A 23,472-nucleotide genomic window follows, 5' to 3' on the forward strand; every position below is an offset into this window, starting at 1 on the left:
GGACACTAAGGGGCAATGTAGCATGGCCAATCCACCAACCTGCACATCTTTGGACTGTGGGAGGAAACCGAGCACCCGGAGGAAACCCACACAGACACAGGGAACAATTGCAAACTCCACACAGTCACCCGAGGCCGGAATTGAACCCATGTCCCTGGAGCTGTGAGGCAGCAGTGCTAATCACTGTGCCACCCCAAAGCTACTGAAACACCTGCACACAGCCACAAAGATTAAAAATAGGTTGGCAAATTGGCTGCTTCCCCAAAGGAAATGTGATCCTTCTCACCTGATGTTTTTCTCGATGCTCTGGACCTGAATGATTCATTATGCCCAAGCTAGGATCACAAGAAATCTGCACCAATTTTTAAAGAAATCAATGAGAACACTAAATATGGATCATGTTTTATCTAAACTAAAATCATGAGTAGCAATTTAAATTGGTGTATCTGTTTTTTATTGTCGACAAGATTAAACTTTAGGTTTTCTGCGCATGCAAGGACAAGTACACATGAGCAGCTGGGTCTCGTCAGCCATCTTGGGCTGGCAGGAGACATGGGCCGGGATTCTCCGATCCCGCGGCCAAGTTCTGACGCCGGAGTCAATAGCGACGCGAGCGACTCCGGCGTCAAAGGGCCTCCAGGCCCAGGCATTCACCCGTTCCTAGGGGGCTAGTATGGCGCCGGAGTGGTGTCTGCTGCTTCGGTGCTCGAAAGCCGGCGCGCCACAGCCGGCGTGGGTACACGCATGTGCGTGGGTTGCCACCTCAGCGCCGGCCCCCCATGGAATATGGCGGAGTCCTACAGGGGCCCGGCGCAGAGGAACTTAGGCCTCCCACGGAATTAGCCCGCCTGCCGATCGGTAGGCCCCTTATTGCGGGCCTGGCCACCATGGAGGCCCCCCCAGAGTCGGATCCCCCTGCCCCCTCACCAGGATGGCCCCCACAGCCAGGACTTCGAAGTCCCACTGGGTAGGACCATGCGTAACGCACGTCGGCGGGACTCGGCTGAACTCGGCGGGTACTCGGCCCGTCGAGGCGCGGAAAATCGCCGGGGGTGGCACTTTCAACGGCCCCCGACCGGCATGGCGGCGACCCGTGAACGCGATTGGTGCCGATTCTCTGGTCGCCGGAGAATTGGCGGCCCGGCGTCGGAGCGACGTGGCACAATTCTCGTGCCCCGCCAGTGATTCTCCGACCCAACGCGGGATCAGAGAATCCCGGCCATGAATTTGTCTTAATACTCCACCAACTCCTTGCCTGTGGCGTTTGCCCCTTTATGGTACCAGTGTTCCTAATTTGCAGCTGCGAGGCTGCAAGCCTCTGCATTGTAGATATATGTAAATAAACATTGCTGTTGTTATTTACTTAACTGGTGATTTTTAAAAATGCAGTCCCAAGATAGTGAGCATTAAGTCATGCTGAAGTTCAGTTCAAGTTGAGAAACAGAAGAGACGTGTTTGCAGATATGCCCTTATTTAGACAGATAGATCCTTTCAATGCCTCTGTGTAGGATTGGACACAATACATTGAACAATTGGGCTACTTTTTTCAGGTGAATGATATAGCGGAGGGGGAGAGATGGGCAATGCGTGTGTGGGACCCAGGCTTATAATTTAATAGTCAATTAAATTTGAGCCACTGAGGTCAACTATCTGTGATGCACAAGGTGTACACCCGGGAAGACAAGATCAGAGCAATAAAGGAGGCACCAGCCTCGGAAACACATCTGAGTTCAAGCCATTCTTACTGTGGGAAAATTTGTTGACATTATTGGCCCCTTTGCATAATGTTCTAAAGAAGCACCAGCGTTGGGTTTGGAAGATGCCCCAGAGAAACGCTTTTCACAGAGAAAAGCAATTGTTACATTCATTGAGTATTGGTATATTTCGACTCACCTAAGTAGTTGGTGTTAACCTGTGACGCCTCTCCATCTGGCATTGATGCAGTATTGTCCCATGAGGTGGACGATAGATCCGAAATACCTACAAGGTATGTCTCGAGAACTCTCTCAGAGGCTGAAAAATGCCAATCAGTTTGAAAAAGAAGGCTTGTCAATAGTATACGGGGTAAAGAAGTTCCACCAGTATGTATATGGGAGGCACTTTACCATTATTACAGACCACAAACCACTCATGGGCCTTTTTAACGAAGATAAGGCTATTCCCCCAATCGCATCGGCAAGAATTCAGTATTGTATTTGTAAATATACTTACACTGGGGTCACGTGATGTGTGAGGGAGCAGCTGTGTTTTTGCAAGCTCTGGCTCTGCTTATCTTGTAATCCTTGTTTGACCGTGGCAATTGGAGTGGGCTGGGGTGAGGTCCAGCTTACAGTGGCATTGATGCTGATGATAAGCGGGCTTTCACCTTGGCGGTGCTGTGTGCATCTGGATGATGGCCGCCATTTAGAATGTTGTTCTGGCTGAATATCTTGGCTCTGTGGTGCAGGCCTTTAGAGCTCACTTTGAAGATTTGCAAGGTATCCTTGGTGGAGGTGCATGAGAGAGTTCTTGCATCTGGAAGAGCACGTTCTCTGGTAAGGGCCCCCGCGTTCAAGACACTGAGATCCTGCTGCATGGTGTGTTAATTATCCTGACCGGTTTGGGTGGTAGGGTCTGGGCAAGGTGTGTCTCTGAGCCCAGTCCTTGGGGAGAAGTGTAGGCGAGTTCCCGATTGAGTTTGAAAATTGGCTGCCATGCTTCAGTAATCGTGATACCTGACAGATAAAGTCCCAGACACTACTATCACCATTCCTGGGGATGTCCTGTCTCACCGGCAAGATAGACGCAGCAGCGGTGGCAGTGGCACAGTGGGATATAGTTGGGAGGGAGTTGCCCTGAAAGTTCTCAACATCGACTCAGGATCCCATGAAGTCTCATGGGCAAGGAAACCTCTTGCTGATTACCATGTACCATCCACCAACAGCTGATGAATCAGGGCTCCTCCATGTTGAACACCACTTAGAGGAAGCACTGAGGGTGGCAAGGGCGTAGAATATGCTCCGGGTGGGGTACTTCAATGTCCATCACAAGAGTGGCTTGGTAGTACCACCACAGAAGGTGCTGGCTGGATCCTAAAGGACGTAGCTGATAGACTGGGACTGCAGCAGGTGGTGAGGGAACAAGAGGTAAAAACATACTTGACCTCATTCTCACCAATCTGCCTGCTGCAGATGCACCTGTCCATGACAGTGTCATTAGAAATGACCACCACACAGTCCTTGTGCAGACTAAAATCCCGTTTTCACATTGAGGATATCCTCTACCGTGTTGTGTGGAACTATCACGTGCTAAATGGGATAGACTTCAAACAGATCTAGCAACTCAAGACTGGGCATCCATGAGGCGCTGTGGGCCATCAGCAGCAGCAGAATTGTATTCAACCACAATCTGTAACCTCATGGCCCAGCATATCCCCCACTCTACCATCACCACCAAGACAGGGAATCAACCCTGGTTCAATTAGCAGTGCGGGAGAGCATGCCAGGAACAACATGAGTCATACCTAAATAAAATGAAGTGTCAACCTGGTGAAGCTACAACACAAGACTACTTGTGCGCCAAACAGCATAGGCAGCAAGTAATAAACAGATAAGTGATTCCACAACAAACGCATCAGATCCAAGCTCTGCAGTCCTCCCATGAATTGTGGTGGAGAATGAAACAACTCACTGGAGGAAGAGGCTCCATAAATATCGCCATCCTCAATGATGGAGTAGCCCAGCACATCTGTGCAAAAGACAAGGCTGAAGCATTCGTAACAATCTTCAACCAGAAGTGCTGAGTGGATGATCCATCTCGGTTTCCTCCGGAAGCCCCCAGCATCACCAATGTCAATCTTCAGCCAATACGATTCACTCCACATGACATCAAAAAATGGTTGAAGACACTGAATATTGCAAAGGTTATGGGGCCTGACAATATTCTGGCAATGGCGCTGAAGACCTTTACTCCAGGACTAGCCACACACCTAGCCAAGCTGTTCCAGCGCAGCTACAACATTGGTATGCCTAGGTGTGTCCTGTATACAAGAAACAGGACAAATCCAACCCAGCCAATTACCACCCGACCAGTCTACTCTCATCATCAGCAAAGCAATGGAAGGAGTCTTCAAGTGCTATCAAGCAGCACTTACTCAGCAATAACCTGCTCATTGGACACTCAGTTTGGGTTCCGCCAGGGTCATTCAGCTACTGTCCTCATTGCAGCCTTGGTTCAAACATGGACAAAGGAGCTGAATGCCAGAGGTGAGGTGAGAGTGACTGCCCTTGATATCAAGGCAGCATTTGGTCGAGTATGGCATCAAGGAGCTCAAGCTAAACTGGAGTCAATGGGAATCAGGGGGAAATCTCTCCACTGGTTGGAGTCGTACCTGGCACAAAGGAAGATAGTTGTGGTGGTTGGAGGTCAATCATCTCAGCTCCAGGACATCACTGCAGGTGTTCCTCAGGGTAGTGTCCTAGGTCCAACCATTTTCAGCTACCTCCTTCCATTATAAGGTCAGAAGTGGGATGTTTGCAGAAGATTGCACATGTTCACACCATTCATGATTCCTCAGATAATGAAGCAGTCCATGTCCAAATGCATCAAGACCTGGACAATATCCAGGTTTGGACTGACAAGTGGCAAGTTACATTTGTGCCACACAAATGCCAGCAATGAGTATTTGCTACAAGACAGGATCTAACCATTGCCCCTTGACATTCAATGGAATTACCATCGCTGCATACCCAAAATCAACATCCTGGGGTTATCACTGATCAGAAACTGAACTGGACTAGCCACATTAATACTGTGGCTACCAGGGCAGGTCAAAGGCGAGGAATCCTTTAGCGAGTATCTCAACTCCTGACCACCCAAAGCATGTCCACCATCTACAAGGCGCAAGTCAGGAGTGTAATGGAATAGTCTCCACTTGCCTGGATGGGTGCAGCTCAGACAACACTCAAGAAGCTCCACACCATCCTGGACAAAGCTGCCGCTTGATTCTACCCCTTCCACAAACATTCAATCCCTCCACCACCGACGAACAGTGACAGCTGTATGTACCATCTAGAAGATGAACTGCAGAAACTCTCCAGGTTTCCTGAGGCAGCACCTTCCAAACCCATGACCACTACCATCGAGAAGAACAAGAGCGGCAGATACCTGGGAACCCCACCACCTGGACGTTCCCCGCCAAGTCAATCACCACCCTGACTTGGAACTATAATCGCTGTTCCCTCACTGTCGCTGGGTCAAAATCTTGTAGGCGGGAGCCTCTGCGATCGGCGCGATGGCCCAACGCCGGAGTCAAAAAAGGAGCAAACCACTCTGCCGTCGGGCCGACTGGAAGTAGCGGAATTCTCAGCACTTCCGGGGGCTAGGCCGGCGGCGGATGGGCTGCTGCCTCGCCAGCCGGCGCCGAAGGGACTGCGCGAGTTAGCGCATGCGCAGAACTGCCAGCGTGGTTCCGCGTATGCGCAGACTGCCCAGTGTATTCTGGCGCATGCGCACGGGGGGTGTCTTCTTCGCGCCAGCCATGACGAAGCCTGACAGGGGCTGGTGCGGAACGAAGAAGTGCCCCCATGGCATTGGACGCCCGCAGATTGGTGGGCCCCGATTGTGGGCCAGGCCACCGTGGGAGGCCCCCCCACCCCCCCGGGTTCGGATCCCCCCATGCCCCCCCGAGGACCGCACCAGCCAACTTACCTGCCAGGTCCCACCTCGTAGGACCATGTCCAATCCACGCCGTCGGGACTGGCCAAAAGCGTGCAGCCGCTCAGCCATCGGGGCCCGGAGAATTGCCGGGGGGGGCCGCTGCCAACGGTCCCCGACCGGCATGGCGTGAATCCCAGAGAATACGGCAGCCGGCGTTGGGGTGGCGGGGTGGGATTCAAGCCGGCCCCCGGGGTTTCGCCGACCCTGCAGGGGGTCGGAGAATCCCGCCCTGTAAGTCCCTCCCTAATAGCACTGTGGGTGTACCTACACCTCAAGGACTACCGCGTTTCGAGAAGGCAAGTCACCACCACCTTCTGAAGGGCAACTAGGTATGGGCAATAAATACTGGTCTAGCCAGCGATGCCCACATCCCGCAAATGAATAAAATAAATTTGAGGCTGGATGCATCAGGTTTGACAGAGTGCAGAGTATCCGATCTTCGAGGCCTGGGTTTGTTTGGGCCCCTGGTCACTGGCCCTATATTATCCTATCCTCGATTCCCATCGTGAGGGTTTGGAGGTGGCCGAGTGGGTCGAGTTACCACATCCCACCCACCCACCCAACCGGCTGGCCCTAAACTGTGGATTGCTTGTGTGCCAGGGCGGTGGCATGGTGGGATTGAAAGTGCTTTGTTTCCTAGAATCCTTAAGAGATACCAAGGAGTGTCCATCAGCCTTCTTGAGTATTCTATAATCCTGGACGTTACTCCCTTGTGATTATTTTGTTGATTATTTATTGTCTTCTTTTTTCTTGCAAGGCTGTGTGAGATGTGAGCACGAGGGCGAGAATTGCCTGTTATCCTGTTCTAGCAAAAGTTAATTAATGCAAATGTGGTCTGTGCAGTTTAACTCCTTTTTGTCATTATATGTTATAATCCCTGGGGTTATGGGAGGGGATTATTTTCTTTTGACACCCCTTATCTTGTTTATAATGAAGTGAGTATAAAGGCAGTGATCCGGGGAGGAATTATTTTGTTTACGGTTCGTGCGGATAAGGAAAGGAGGGCGGGCCGGGTGCGGCGATGACCAGCTGAGTCGCACGTTTCGGCAGCTCCCTGTGAAACGGACTTTTGGGCTCTTGATAGGAGCCCCAACGGCAATTTTGACGGCTAAAAACACTGTGCGGTAAACCAGAAGGGAATCCCCCCTGGATACGGATGGAAAAAGGAGAGAGTGGCCAGATTGCAGTGGATCCTTTAGAACAGCGGCAAGGAAGGCAAGCAAAAACCAAGATGGCGTCGGAAGGTGGCAGTTTAACATGGGGCCCTGAACAACAAGAGTTCTTGAAATGCTGTGCGGAAGAGATCAAAAAGGAAATGAAGAAAGAGCTGTTGGCCCCGATACTACAGGCGATCGAAGGGCTAAAGGAGGAACAAAAGACCCAGGAGCGGGAGCTTCGGGTCGTGAAGGCAAAGGCAGCCGAGAATGAGGACGATATACAGGGCCTGGTGGTGAAGACGGAGACGCAGGAGGCACATCAGAAACGATGTGTGGAAAGGTTGGAGGCACTGGAAAACAACGCAAGGAGGAACAACCTGAGGATTCTTGGTCTTCCTGAAGGTGTGGAGGGAGTGGACGTCGGGGCATATGTGAGCACGATGCTGCACTCGTTAATGGGAGCGGAGGCCCCGGCGGGTCCGTTGGAGGTGGAGGGAGCATACCGAGTGATGGCGCGAAATTCCCAGAGCCATAGTGGTGAGATTCCTCCGTTTTAAGGATAGAGAAATGGTCCTTAGATGGGCGAAGAAAACTCGGAGCAGTAAATGGGAGAACGCGGTGATCCGCGTTTATCAAGACTGGAGTGCGGAGGTGGCGAGAAGGAGGGCGAGCTTTAATCGGGCCAAGGCGGTGCTTCATAAAAAGAAGATAAAATTTGGAATGCTGCAACCGGCAAGACTGTGGGTCACATATCAAGGGAGGCACCACTACTTTGAGACAGCGGATGAAGCGTGGACTTTTATTGTGGAAGAAAAACTGGAATGAGTGGGTTATTAAAAAGAACGTACGAACAAAGTGGTGGGGCGAATGTGGGGGGCAAAGAGGGGTTTTATGTACTAATCCTGCGATGTGGTAACTTTTCTCTCTCCCACAGGTGGTGATGGGGGAGGAGGGGAGGTGGAGGAGATGGGGCGTTGGCCATTGGGGGCAGGGCCAAGGGAGAAGCGCGGGCTTGGTTCCCGCGCTATGATAATCATGGCGGGAATAGAGAAGCAGGAAGGAGGGGGCGTCGCACGGTGCGAGCCGAGGTCACGGGGGGAAGCCGAGGTCAGCCAGAGTTTGCTGACTTCTGGGAGCAACATGGGGGGAGTAATTACGCTAGCGGGGGATCTAGCGGGGGGGGGGGGTGGGAGGGGGGAATTACTGGGTTGCTGCTGCTGGGGAGAGGGGGGAGCTGGTATGGGAGAGGATGGGCGGGGGGGCACCGCCTGGGGGAGATACAGCTGCGTGGGAACCGGGTGAGGAGCTGGAAAAAGGTGATGGCTAATCGACAAGGGGGGGGGGTAGGAAGCCCCCCAACTCGGCTGATCACGTGGAACGTGAGAGGGCTGAACGGGCCGATAAAGAGGGCACGGGTACTCGCACACCTTAAGAAACTTAAGGCAGATGTGGTTATGTTACAGGAAACGCACCTGAAACTGATAGACCAGGTTAGGCTATGCAAAGGATGGGTGGGGCAGGTGTTCCATTCGGGGCTAGATGCGAAAAACAGGGGGGTGGCTATATTAGTGGGGAAGCGGGTAATGTTCGAGGCAAAGACTATAGTGGCGGATAACGGGGGCAGATACGTGATGGTGAGTGGCAAACTACAGGGGGAGACGGTGGTTTTGGTAAACGTATATGCCCCGAACTGGGATGATGCCAATTTTATGAGGCGGATGCTAGGACGCATTCCGGACCTAGAGATGGGAAAGCTGATAATGGGGGGAGATTTTAATACGGTGTTGGAACCAGGGCTGGATAGGTCGAAGTCCAGGACTGGAAGGAGGCCGGCAGCAGCCAAGGTACTTAAAGATTTTATGGAGCAGATGGGAGGTGTAGACCCGTGGAGATTTAGCAGACCTAGGAGTAAGGAGTTCTCGTTTTTCTCCTATGTCCATAAAGTCTACTCGCGAATAGACTTTTTTGTGCTGGGTAGGGCATTGATCCCGAAGGTGAGGGGAATGGAGTATACGGCTATAGCCATTTCGGATCACGCTCCACACTGGGTGGACTTGGAGATAGGGGAGGAAACAGGAGGGCGCCCACCCTGGAGAATGGACATGGGACTAATGGCAGATGAGGGGGTGTGTCTAAGGGTGAGGGGGTGCATTGAAAAGTACTTGGAACTCAATGATAATGGGGAGGTCCAGGTGGGAGTGGTCTGGGAGGCGTTGAAGGCGGTGGTTAGAGGGGAGCTGATATCAATAAGGGCACATAAAGGGAAGCAGGAGAGTAAGGAACGGGAGCGGTTGCTGCAAGAACTTTTGAGGGTGGACAGACAATATGCGGAAGCACCGGAGGAGGGACTGTACAGGGAAAGGCAAAGGCTACATGTAGAATTTGACTTGCTGACTACAGGCACTGCAGAGGCACAATGGAGGAAGGCACAGGGTGTACAGTACGAATATGGGGAGAAGGCGAGCAGGTTGCTGGCACACCAATTGAGGAAAAGGGGAGCAGCGAGGGAAATAGGGGGAGTGAGGGATGAGGAAGGAGAGATGGAGCGGGGAGCGGAGAGAGTGAATGGAGTGTTCAAGACATTTTATAAAAAATTATATGAAGCTCAACCCCCGGATGGGAGGGAGAGAATGATGAGCTTCTTGGATCGGCTGGAATTTCCCAAGGTGGAAGAGCAGGAAAGGGTGGGACTGGGAGCACAGATCGAGGTAGAAGAAGTGGTGAAAGGAATTAGGAGCATGCAGGCGGGAAAGGCCCCGGGACCGGATGGATTCCCAGTCGAATTCTATAGAAAATATGTGGACTTGCTCGCCCCGGTACTGACGAGGACCTTTGATGAGGCAAAGGAAAGGGGACAACTGCCCCCGACTATGTCTGAAGCAACGATATCGCTTCTCTTAAAGAAGGAAAAGGACCCGCTACAATGCGGGTCCTATAGACCTATTTCCCTCCTAAATGTAGATGCCAAGGTCCTGGCCAAGGTAATGGCAATGAGAATAGAGGAATGTGTCCCGGGGGTGGTCCACGAGGACCAAACTGGGTTTGTGAAGGGGAGACAGCTGAACACGAATATACGGAGGTTGTTAGGGGTAATGATGATGGCCCCACCAGAGGGGGAAACGGAGATAGTAGTGGCGATGGATGCCGAGAAAGCATTTGATAGAGTGGAGTGGGATTATTTGTGGGAGGTGTTGAGGAGATTTGGTTTTGGAGAGGGGTATGTTAGATGGGTGCAGCTGTTGTATAGGGCCCCAGTGGCGAGCGTGGTCACGAATGGACGGGGATCTGCATATTTTCGGCTCCATAGAGGGACAAGGCAGGGATGCCCTCTGTCCCATTATTGTTTGCACTGGCGATTGAGCCCCTGGCGATAGCGTTGAGGGGTTCCAAGAAGTGGAGGGGAGTACTTAGGGGAGGAGAAGAGCACCGGGTATCTTTGTATGCGGACGATTTGCTACTATACGTGGCGGACCCGGCGGAGGGGATGCCAGAAATAATGCGGATACTTGGGGAGTTTGGGGATTTTTCAGGGTATAAATTGAACATGGGGAAAAGTGAGTTGTTTGTGGTGCATCCAGGGGAGCAGAGTAGAGAAATAGAGGACCTACCGTTGAGGAAGGTAACAAGGGACTTTCGTTACCTGGGGATCCAGATAGCTAAGAATTGGGGCACATTGCATAGGTTAAATTTAACGCGGTTGGTGGAACAGATGGAGGAGGATTTCAAGAGATGGGATATGGTATCCCTGTCAATGGCAGGGAGGGTGTAGGCGGTTAAGATGGTGATCCTCCCGAGATTCCTCTTTGTGTTTCAGTGCCTCCCGGTGGTGATCACGAAGGCTTTTTTTTAAAGGATTGAAAAGAGCATCATGGGTTTTATGTGGGCCGGGAAGACCCCGAGAGTGAGGAAGGGATTCTTACAGCGTAGCAGGGATAGGGGGGGGCTGGCACTACCGAGCCTAAGTGAGTATTATTGGGCCGCTAATATTTCAATGGTGAGTAAGTGGATGGGAGAGGAGGAGGGAGCGGCGTGGAAGAGATTAGAGAGGGCGTCCTGTAGGGGGACTAGCCTACAGGCTATGGTGACAGCCCCATTGCCGTTCTCACCGAGGAACTACACCACAAGCCCGGTGGTGGTGGCTACACTGAAGATTTGGGGACAGTGGAGACGGCATAGGGGAAAGACTGGAGCCTTGGGGGGGTCCCCGATAAGAAACAACCATAGGTTTGCCCCGGGGGGAATGGATGGGGGATATGGAATGTGGCAAAGAGCAGGAATAACGCAACTGAAAGATCTGTTTGTGGATGGGAAGTTTGCGCGTCTGGGAGCGCTGACCGAGAAATATGGGTTGCCCCAAGGGAATGCATTCAGGTATATGCAACTGAGGGCTTTTGCGAGGCAACAGGTGAGGGAATTCCCGCAGCTCCCGACACAAGAGGTGCAGGACAGAGTGATCTCAAAGACATGGGTGGGGGATGGTAAGGTGTCAGATATATATAGGGAAATGAGGGACGAAGGGGAGACTATGGTAGATGAACTAAAAGGGAAATGGGAAGAAGAGCTGGGGGAGGAGATCGAGGAGGGGCTGTGGGCAGATGCCCTAAGCAGGGTATACTCGTCGTCCTCGTGTGCCAGGCTAAGCCTGATTCAGTTTAAGGTATTACACAGGGCACATATGACTGGAGCACGGCTCAGTAAATTTTTTGGGGTGGAGGATAGGTGTGCGAGGTGCTCGAGAAGCCCAACGAATCATACCCATATGTTTTGGTCATGCCCGGCACTACAGGGGTTTTGGATGGGGGTGACAAAGGTGCTTTCGAAAGTAGTAGGAGTCCGGGTCGAACCAAGCTGGGGGTTGGCTATATTTGGGGTTGCACAAGAGCCGGGAGTGCAGGAGGCGAGAGAGGCCGATGTTTTGGCCTTTGCGTCCCTAGTAGCCCGGCGCAGGATATTGCTAATGTGGAAAGAAGCCAAGCCCCCGGGGGTGGAGACCTGGATAAATGACATGGCGGGGTTTATAAAGCTAGAGCGGATTAAGTTCGCTCTAAGGGGGTCGGCTCAAGGGTTCACCAGGCGGTGGCAACCGTTCGTCGAATACCTCGCAGAAAGATAGACGGAATGGGAAAAAGAAGGCAGCAGCAGCAGCCCAGGATCGGGGGGTGGGGCGGGGGGGGGGGGGGGGGGGGTGGAGGAGGAACCAGAAGGACTCTCAGGGTTGTTAATATATACTGTATAGTATGTATAGGTCGTTGCGACAGATAATTATATATTGGACTGTTAAATTATATTTTTGGAGAGTGTTACTTGTGATAAGGCAGTTGCCAATTAGGGCTAGTTTTCATTTTTGTTATTTATTATTTATTCATTTTTTGTTTATAAAATAGGTCATTATTATTTGTGTTGTTATAATATTGTGTAAAGGATGCACAATGTACTGTGTTGGTTGACCAAAAATTTTCAATAAAATATTTAATAAAAAAAAAAGGAAAGGAGGGCGGAACATGACCGTCAAGTGAGCGAGATAGTGGAGGTGGACAGGGAATATGTGAAGGTGCCCACCATGGAAGGATTGGCGAGGAGGAAAAACTTGCAGGGACAGTTTGATAGGCTGACAACGGGGAGGGAGGTAGGGCAACTGTGTAGGGCAAGAGGGGTGCAATAAGAGTATGGGGAGAAGGTGAGCCGCATGCTGGCGCACCAGCTGCAGAAGCCGGCTGCTTCCAGGAAAATATACGGACTGGGGCTGGGGATGTGCTGTCGGAGCCAGGGAGGATAAATGAGGCATTTAGGGAGTACTACCAGGGACTTTACGAGGCAGATCCGAGGGGAGAGGAGGGGGACATTGGGCGGTTTCTGGACGAGCTGGAATTTCCGCAGGTGGAGGAAGCAAAGAGGCAGGCATTGGAGGAACCCCAGGGGCTGAGGGAGGTGCTGGATAGTATCAAGAGTATGAAATCGGGGAAGGTCCCTGGGCCGGATGGGTACGCAGCGGACTTTTATAAGGAATTTGCAGCGGACCTGGCACCACATCTGTTGGGGGCGTTTAATGAAGCACTGGAGAAGGGGGTGTTGCCGGAGACGATGACGCAGGCAGTAATCACACTAATCCCAACAAAAGGGAAGGATCCGGTGGAATGTGGGTCGTATAGACCCATATCACTATTGAACACAGATATGAAACCATTGGTTAATTTGTTGGCGGGGAGGGTGGAGGATTGTGTTCCGGGGGTGGTTGTATAAGACCAAACAAGCCCCGTGAAGGGCAGGCAGCTAGCGAGTAATATAAGACGGCTGTTGAATGTGGTGATGAATCCGCCGAGAGCTCTGGTACCGGAGGTGGTGGTGTCCATGGTCGCTGAGAAGGCATTTGATCGGGTGGAGTGGCGGTACTTGTTAGAAGTTTTGGGAAGGTTTGGGTTTGGGCAGAGATTTGTGGCATGGGTGCGGTTGCTGTATGTGGCGCCATGAGCGAGGGTGAGGATGAATGATGTGAGCTCACAAAGCTTTGACTTACACAGGGGTATGAGGCAGGGGTGCCCAATGTTGCCATTGCTGTTTGTGCTGGCCATCGTGCCATTGGCGGTGGCTCTCAGGGGGTCGGCAGAGTGGTGGAAGATTATGAGGGGATAGAGGGAGCATCGTGTGTCGCTCTATGCCGATGACTTCTTGCTATATGTTTCGGATCTGTTGGAGAGAATGGGAAGGATTATGGGCCTACTGGGGAAGTTTGGAGGGTTCTCGGGGTACAAACTGAATGTAGGGAAAAGCAAGGTATTCCCGGTGAATGAGGGGGCACAGAGGGCTAATTTAGGGGGGGATGCCATTTATGGTAGCGAGGGCTAGATTTAGGTATTTGGGGATTCAGGTAGCAAGGGAATGGACAGGGCACCATAAGTGGAACTTAACAAAGCTGGTGGAGGAGGCCAGAGAGGATCTTAAGAGGTGGGATACACTGCACTTAACGTTGGCAGGGAGGGTCCAAGTGGTGAAAATGAATATTCTGCCGAGATTCTTGTTTATCTTTCAGGCTCTCTTGATCTTTATACCAAAGGACTTTTTTCGGAAAGTGGACTCGATCATCTCGGATATGGCAGGGAAGGTGCCGAGGGTGGGGACGACCCTGCTACAGAGGTAGAGGCAACAGGGTGGGTTGGCGTTGCTGAACTTGCTTCATTATTATTGGGCGGTGAATGTGGACAAGGTGTGGCGGTGGTGGGAAGCAGAAGGGATAGAGTGGGTTAGGATGGAGGAGGAATCTTGTAAGGGGTCTAGTTTGAGGACAATGGTGATGGCAGCATTGCCAATGGCTCCGAGTAGGTATTCAGGGAGCCCAGTGGTGCAGGCCACGGTGAAGATATGGAATCAGCTTCGGAGGCATTTTAGGATGGAAGGGATGTCGGTGCTAATGCCGCTGTGCGAGAATCATGGGTTTGAGCCAGGGGGGATGGATAGTGTATACAGGAGGTGGAGGGAAGTGGGGCTGGTCAAGGTGAGGGATTTGGAGGAAGGGTTCGCCAGTCTGGAAGAGCTAAGGGAAATGATAGAGCTGCCGAGGGGTAGTGAGTTGAAGTATCTGCAGGTTAGGGGCTTTGCACGAAAGGTCTGGAGGGGGTTCCCTAGGTTGCTGGAATACACCCTGCTGGAGCAACTGCTGCTTCCGGATGTGGAAGGGGAGGGAAAAATTGGGGATATATATAAGTGGCTGGGGGAGCAGGGAGGTTAGCGGTTGGTGAAGATCAAGGAGAAATGGGAAGTGGAGTTGGGAATGGAGATCAATTGGGGAGTATGAAGTGAGGCGCTGCGAAGGGTAAACGGGACCTCTTCTTGTGTAAGCATGAGCCTGATACAGTTTAAGGTGGTGCACAGGGTCCATATGACTCGGGCGAGAATGAGTGGGTTCTTTCAGGGGTAGCAAATGAGTGTGAGAGGTGTGGGCGGGCGGCAGCGAATCACGAGCATATGTTTTGGGGTTGCGAAAAATTGGGAAGATTCTGGGCGGGTGTGTTCGCGTTCTTAGCCAGGATAGTGGAGGAGGTGGTGGTGGACCCGGACCCTTTGGTGGCGATATTTGGGGTTTCAGAGAAGCCGGAGCTCATGGAGAGGAGGAAGGCTGATGTCGTGGCCTTCGCCTCTCTGATTGCACGGCGGTGAATTTTGCTGGAGTGGCGGTTGGCATCGCCACTGGGGGCAGCAGCATGGTTGGGTGACCTGTACGAATTCCTGCGGTTAGAGAAGATAATGTATGAGTTACGGGCTCAGCAGGGGAGTTTGAGAAAAGGTGGGGGATGTTTGTGACCGTGCTCGAGGAGCTATTCATCGCAGGGGTTGGGGGGAGGGGGGATGACAATGAGGAAAAATCTGTACTGACTGTATAGTTGATTGTTGGGAAGTATATTTCCTGGGGTGTTTATTTGCTGTAGCCTGGTTTGATACATGTTTGTAATAAAATACGTTTAAAAAAAAAAGATGAGTGGAATAAGAGCTGGGTAATGGCGGAAGTGGGGAGTGAGTGGGATATTTTTGTATTTGTTCATGAGATGTGGGCGTCACTGGCTGCGCCAACATTTATTGACCCTCCCTGCGGGTAATAAAGAATCAACCGCATTGATGTAGGTCTGGATTCACATGTAGGCCAGACCAGATACCCTTCCCTGAAGATAATGAACCAGACAGGTTTTTACGACAATCAACAATGGGTCATGGCCACCTTTAAACTTTGAATTCCAGATTTTTATTGAATTCAAATTTCACCATCTACCATGGCAAGATTCGAACCCAGGTCCCCAGAGCATAACTCTGGGTTACTAGTCCAGCGACAACACCACTGCGCCACTGCCTCCTGACATCTCACTCTGCAGAAACTGTCTCCTATATTTGCCTACACACAACAGTATGACAAAATAATCCATTTGTTCTAAGTTACTTCCGATGTGTTTGGGATGTGTTAAGGAGCTTTATGCATAAAACACATACATACAAATTCTTTGTTTATTCTTTCCCTTTGGAACCTAAACAAGACAGTGATCCACATGTCAATGCCTCAAATTTCCAAAAGCACTGTACCAGGTGTTTAATGAAAAATAATAAAAACGGACACCACACTGATGCTGGAAGATACAGAACCTCACATATTTGTAATACTATTTGACCTCTGCTTTCAAAATCTTGCTTCAATAATTACTTATTATCTGTGTTGCTTTGCTCTCCCTCCCAATATGTGAATTAAGATCCAAGTACTTAAGTTGTTCAATCCTTTCTCATCTTCCCCAAAACCTTCCTTCTTCTCCTCAGTTATTTCTATGATTATAACAAATGTTTCTTCCTCGTTGTTTACTATGGTGCACTTGTAGTTCTGGATGAAGCATTGTTTTTTGGTGTAAAGCTCATGAGGGATGTTTGTGTCACCATTGAGCACTGACTGGTCAGCATTAATACACAGAACTTACAGCACAGAAACAGACACAAAATATTCATTCCACACTGTATGAGTAGCTTTGAAATTTAATCTATTGGCTCACTGCGTATAAAATGAGGAAACAAACCCACTTCTCGTAGCCTGGGGGATTTGGAGGAAGGTCCCACCACCAACTGGGAAAGGAAAATTCTGGCAATGCTGTGGCCAACAAAGAGGATGGGATCATTTAAAGGGGAAGAACCACTTTGAAGGTCAAACAAGAATGTTTCATTTTACAGATTGAGATAGAGGCTTCATTTGTAAAAGTCTGAACTCTGAGGAGAGGAGACACTCAAAACTGTCAATTATATTTTAACTTTAACCAAAGCAATGATTTGGACATATTTATATCTTCTTCGTTACACATGTATTCCAGGCGTTTATTTATAAACCCCAAAATGCTGTTGATGCTTTTCTAATTTTAACTACCTGAACACACACTTTTAGGACTATGGCCTGAATATTTAAATAGCGGAGTCGCGGCCCCCACCATTGGGAGAGTAGGCTTGGAAGACATCCCTGCCGACTCTGACAGGCACGCATGGATTGGCAGAGGGTGGAGCCGCCTTTCTCACTTGGGCCAGCAGCTTTCCAGTCCCTCGCACTGCAACAATGTGCCTGGAACTGAGTGTAGAAGGCAGAATGAAGGAAAGTGGCAGGGATCCTGGGAGGTGACAAGAAGGGCGTTTTGGGTCCCAGGAGAGACAGGGGAAGGGAGGGAAGTTCGGACCTTGAAGGAAGGGGGGCTTCTGATGGAGGTCCCCCCTCAAGCCCCCCCACCCTTCCCGGTCCATAGTAACCAGATTTAGCCTTCATTTTCTTTTAAACAAAAGTGTTACCTGGGGCGAAATTCTCCGGAAACGGCGCGATGTCCGCCGACTGGCGCCCAAAACGGTGCAAATCAGACGGGCATCGCGCCGCCCCAAAGGTGCGGAATGCTCCGCATCTTTGGGGGCCGAGCCCCAACCTTGAGGGGCTAGGTCAGCGCCGGATGAATTTCCGCCCCGCCAGCTGGCGGAAAAGGCCTTTGGTGCCCCGCCAGCTGGCGTGGAAATGACATCTCCAGGCGGCGCATGCGCGGGAGCGTCAGCGGCCGCTGACAGCTTCCCAGGCATGCGCAGTGGAGGGAGTCTCTTCTGCCTCCGCCATGGTGGAGACCGTGGCGGAGGCGGAAGGGAAAGAGTGCCCTCACGGCACAGGCCCGCCCGCGGATCGGTGGGCCCCGATCGCGGGCCAGGCCACCGTGGGGGCACCTCCCGGTTACCCAGGACCCCGGAGCCCGCCCGCGCCGCCTTGTCCCGCCGGTAAGGTAGGTGGTTTAATTTACGCCGGCGGGACAGGCATTTTAGCGGCGGGACTTCGGCCCATCCGGGCCGGAGAATCGAGCGGGGGGGCCCGCCAACCGGCGCGGCGCGATTCCCGCCCCCGCCGAATCTCTGGTGCCGGAGACTTCGGCAACCGGCAGGGGTGGGATTCATGCCAGCCCCCGGCGATTCTCCGACCCGGCGGGGGGTCGGAGAATTTCGCCCCTGATCTCCCTGCCTTGAGTAATTTTATCATTTTCCTTTAAACTTTCCTTCCAACCATTAACACATTCAGATGTTCTCATATTGAGCAATGCATTGGTTAAGCAATGCTTTCCATCTCTGGCACCTGGGTGTGAAATAGGTTTGTGTTTCCTTGGCCAGTTTGTGTAAATATAGGCTCACAGCCCAAAACAGTCTCTTGCCACTTTATATCATGGGGCGATGGTAATGTCACTGAATTAGTAGGGGCCCAGGCTAAGGTTCTGGGAACATGGTTTCAAATCCTACGATGGCAGTTGGTGGAATTTAAATTCAATGAATAAAATCTGGAATTAAAAGCTAATCCCAGTACTTAATTGCAGTGATAATGAAAGCCTACTTGTGGCACTAATAATGATTATTATGATTATTATTATGGTGACCATGGAACTACCATCAATTGTAAATATTCCATCTGGTTCACTCGGAGCATGGCGACTCTCTGCGAGCTCTACCCCATAGGTCATCTTCTTACAACTCTTATAACCATCCTAACCTTTTTTTTCAGGTGTAGAACAATCAGCCTGGACTGTACGCAGAACAATACTTTTCACTGTACCTCGGTACACATGACAATAAATCTAAATCTAATGTCCTTTTGCGAAGGAAATCTGCCTTGCCTGGTCTGGCCTACCTGGCCAGATCCACTGCAATAGGATTGACTCTGAACTGCCCTCTGAAATGGCCCAGCAAGCCACTCAGTCAGTTCAAGAGCAATTGGAGATGGGCAACAAAATCTGGCATTACCAGCGACACCCACATCCTATGAAAGAATAAAAAAATTATTTGGCAAGCTCACACAGAGTGTTTAGGGCAGCTGGTACAGAAAATAGAAGAATATCACACCAATGCAGTAGATTAAGATGCATTGTTGTTCTGCCATGGCAGGAGGGGCTTGTACTTTGCCTTGCTATAGCTAGGCTGGGAGTGCTTACTGCTGACACAGGTTAACAGACTTTAACATCGGGGGCTGGCTGGTGTAGTGTGTCGGCTGACCACCTGATAGTGCAGATGAGTGCAGATGGAATGCCTCCATTTTAAAGGACATTTATCATGCCACTGGCAGGCTGCAGATGCCAAACAGGAAATATTGAGTGGCCCAGTGGTTGACTCGGCGATCAGCAAGTTAGGAACCCAGGGCAGCAACAGCACTCTTTGTAGTGATCTGTATTTCTGCTGGTATATAAAGGGTTAACAACTGCATCATAGTGCAGCACTAGATTCAGGGATATAAACTGAACCTGGAAGATCCTCCCTCTCTTCGATCCAGGAGTGACTAGATATCAGAGTGCTAGAGAGATATAGCTTAGTTGGCACATGTCGCTAAACATAGCAATTACTTCTTCTGATTTACTTCATCATAAGTTATATTTCTGTAGTGAACAAACTCATTAGTATTTATATTCATTATTCATTAAATGTTATTTGCTTTAAATTGAAGATTGGTAGTTTCATTGAAATCTAACCATCAGACCATTCTGGAAATAAAGCAAAGAATAACGACGTATTATGATCATGTAATATAACACTCTTGTTCTTCCTGCCACCTCAAAAATCATTTTAAACTCTTAATTTTCGTTTCCATCTGCTGCATGACCCGACACCACACCCCACACCCAGTTGTATTCCTGATAAGCGGTCAGAATTGTACATACAATGTAGAAACACAGGTCACATGTTAAAATGGCCTATCACCTAAGACAGAGGGGTTACATAGCTACATAGATACATAGAAGATAGTAGCAGGAGGAGGCCTTTTGCCTGTTCTGCAGTTCATCACGATCATGGCTGATAATCCAACTCAGAAGCCTATTCCTGCTTTCTCCCCATAGCCTTTGATCCCATTCTCCCCAAGTGCTATATCCAGCCGCCTCTGGAATACATTCAAAGTTTTAGCATCAACTACTTCCTGTGGTAATGAATTCCACAGGCTCACCACTTCTTGTGTGAAGAAATGTCTCCATATATCTGTCCGAAATGGTTTACCCTGAATCCTCAGACTGTGACCCCTGGTTCTGGACACACCCAGCATTGGTAACATCTTCCCTGCATCTACCCTGTCGAGTCCTGTTAAAATTTTACAAGTCTCTATGATATCGCCCCTCATTCTTCTGAACTCCAGCGAGAACAATCCCAACCTAGTCAATCTCTCCTCATATGACAGCCCCGCCATCCCTAGAATCAGTCTGGAAAACCTTCGTTGCACTCCCTCGAGAGCATGTACATCCACCCTCAGAAAAGGAGACCAAAACTGCACACAACACTCCAGAGTGGCCTCACCAAGACCCTGTATAATTGCAGCAACACATCCCTGCTTGTTTGGCTTCTTTTTGACAGGCTAAAGCTCGGAAAATGAGTGAGGCAGTAACTATTTTTTCGTGACAGAATCTCGTTTTCACTCAATAGATTTGATGAAAATCTCCCAGAGCGTCAGAAAAATGGGTTTTCACATTCCCCAGTTGTGGATACTTCTAGGAACGTATTTCACACAAAAAAAAGCTTAAAGGGAGAGGAAATTCAATTGCTGTTGGTACCTGGGGTGTGAGATAGTTGCCCATCTTTACTTATGCTCTCCCGATGAGTTGTACGAGATATCACCTCATCCATTTCCTGTTCCGAGACCTGTATTGAACAAGAGAGCAGAAGAAATACGTTTTTGTAACTAATGTCTCATTATCAAAATAGCTGCAGCATGAACACGTGAGAATCCATAGTGGGTCTCGTACACTATTAAGGTGTGAGTTAATCAGTTTGAGTTCAGAATTTTCTGTGTAGATTATAGGGCAGATTTTACAATTGTGCTCCCACCTAAGCCTCACGCATTGGGAATACAGGAATCTGGATGGCGTGGTCACTGGGTTCCACTGGTTAATGAATTTCCACTATACATCTATCACTTTACAAATGGATTCAATCAACCTCCAAAGTTACATCTGCTGATCCCACTGTATTATCTAGTCTTGATTTATTGCCTTCAGCTTTTCCAGACTCTACTATAGAATCTTTATTTGTGATTCCTGAATAACGTGCCCACAATACATCATTTTCTCTTCAGGATCAGCCTCGTCACTTATTTTCTTAGTTCAAGGGTCATTAGTTAGTCTTTGTGACTGTCAACATCTGCAACACCAGCGGGTGGACTTTCAATCCAATCTTGGGAACCTACACCCGAATCATTTCTGGATCATGAGCCCCCCATTGCGATTTTGAAATGCAAACGGTTTAATTGATCCGGAGGTGAATTCCCTGTCCAATTAGTAGCACCATGAGTGGTCTGGAGATAGAACCCAGTAACAGAAGGCTCTTTCAAAAGGTGAACGGAAGCCATGACTATGCTGCTGTTCACTGAAGCAATGGAACAGCAGAGGTTTCTGAGGGCCAGCACTGGCCACAGGCACCCCAGGCTCGGACCTCGCCCTTAATGCTTTCACGGACCAAGTGTTCAATAGGAGAGCAGTTCTGACCTCAGCGTCTTAAAGACAAGAGACGACTAGGGGCTTTTCACAGTAACTTCATTTGAAGCCTACCTGTGACAATAAGCGATTTTCATTTCATTTCATTTCATTAACAGAGACCAAGAGGGCATTCATGGACATGGTGATGGAGGTCAGCAGCCAGGGAGTCACCAAGAGGGCATGGGCCCAGTGCAGAAAGTGCTCAATGGCCTGACTTGATGCCCTGAAATGTCAGCAACTCAGGCTCCACCTCACAACTCTGAGCTGAAGATGCCCAAGCTGCAGACATCCAGATAAAGTTGCCAAGGACTGCAATGCATTCCAGATTCCCACGCCACCAGCCTTGCCATGTCTGTCTAACCCTATCTGATTAGTTAATCAGTTATCAATTTAGTTAGCTGATGTAATAGTAAATTGCAGTCACCTGGCTTGGAGACAAATAAAGAACAATTGGAGGTAAAACAAAAGTATTAAGGAAGTAATACTTGGAACACTTGGAAAATCATACCATATCAACATGGTTTTGTGAAAGGGAAATCATATTTGGCAAAATTCAGTGTTTTCTGAGGATGTAACTCTTCGGCTAAGTAAAAATGAACCAATAGATGGAGTATACTTGGATTTTTGAAAGCATAAATGGACAGAAAGCAAAGAGCAGGACAGGGCATTCTCAAATTAGCAGGCAATGACTGATGGGGTGCTGCATAGATCGGTTTATATCAATGACTTAGACAAATAGCCAGAGAGCAATATATCCAGGTTTGCTGATGATACAAAGCTGTGGGGCCATAAAGCGATTGCAAATAGATATAGACAGGTTAAGTGAGTGGTCAACAGGGTGGCAGATGGAGGACATCTGGGGAAGTGTGAGGTTATTCACTTTGGTCGTAAGAATAGAAAAGCAAAATATTTTTTTGAAATAGTGTGAAACTTGTAAACGTTGATGCTCAGAGAGACTTGGGTGTAGTTGTTCAAAGAACACAAAGTTAGCATGCAGGTACAGCAAGCAATCGGGAAGGCAAATGGCAAGTTGGCATTTATTGCAAGTTAACTTGAGTACAAGAATAAAGAAAGCTTGCTGCAATTTTACTTTTGCGAACCCACACCTGGAATACTCCACACAGTTTCGTCTCCATATTTAAAGAAGGGTGTACTCGCATTGGAGGTGGTGTAGTGAAGGTTCATTAAATTGGTCCCTGGAATGAGATAGTTGTCCTGATGATGGGAGGCTGAATAAATTGACCTTGAGTTCAGAAGAATGAGAGATGATCTCATTGTAATATACAGGATTCAGAAGGGGCTTGATAGGGTTATCACCGAGGTTGTTGCCCCTGATCGGGGAATCTAGAATATGGGGGCACAGTCTCAGGATCAGCTCTCTATCATTTAGGACTGAGACGAGTAGAAAAACTTTCACTTAAAGATTCATGTGAATCTTTGGAATTCTCTACCCCTGAACGATATGGATGCTCCATCATTGAATATGTTTAAGGGCAAGACAGATTTTTGGTCTCTCAGTGAATCAAACCATTGTACGCTTTGGCAGGAGGATCCTGTATGTCCTTCAGCTGAAGATACACTGATCAACTGCGTGGGAGTGATTGGGAAAGTGGAGTTGAAGTCAGAAATCATCCATGATCATATTGAATGATGTAGCAAGTTTGTGTGGTCTGCACCTGCTCCTATTTTTTAAATTTCTTATGGAAAGGTAGTAATGCCAGGTGACAGGTATCTAACTCTGCATACATCAGCATGCACATGAACTGAGCATACTGATTGTCCATAGTTCTCCTTAACTTGATCAGATCAAGTGACCAGTTGCACTACTGAGCTATCAGAAACCCTAACATAAGGGCGAAAATGGGCATTGGGCATCAGGAGGAGCACAACGTCTCATGTGAATGTCACGCTGGAATAGGTGAGGGAGAGCAGCCTTCTCAGAAATCTGTCTCTACTCACCCTGCAGGAGAAGAAAGCGCCTCATTTAGGGGAAATAATAGAAGTGCATAAGGAGGCTATTCGGCCCATTGAGACTGTATCTTCCCCAGAGTCCAGAACTAGGGGCCACAGTTTGAGGAAAAGGAGTAAACATTTCAGAACTGAGGTGAGAAGAAATTTCTTCATCCAGAGAATGGTGAATCTGT

At 49.5% G+C, this 23,472-nt stretch overlaps 1 protein-coding gene across 1 annotated transcript in view; it reads right to left on the reverse strand.

Annotated features, from left to right (window-relative positions):
* Positions 1 to 23,472, reverse strand: part of pdzd2 (PDZ domain containing 2) — an 809,599-nt gene that overhangs the window by 57,285 nt on the left and 728,842 nt on the right. The window contains 1 exon segment of the mRNA XM_072497206.1: positions 20,408 to 20,495. Within this exon segment, the coding sequence (XP_072353307.1) occupies positions 20,408 to 20,495 (88 nt within the window).

Source organism: Scyliorhinus torazame, chromosome 3, assembly GCF_047496885.1.
Source record: "Scyliorhinus torazame isolate Kashiwa2021f chromosome 3, sScyTor2.1, whole genome shotgun sequence".
Classification (NCBI taxonomy): Eukaryota; Metazoa; Chordata; class Chondrichthyes; order Carcharhiniformes; family Scyliorhinidae; genus Scyliorhinus; species Scyliorhinus torazame.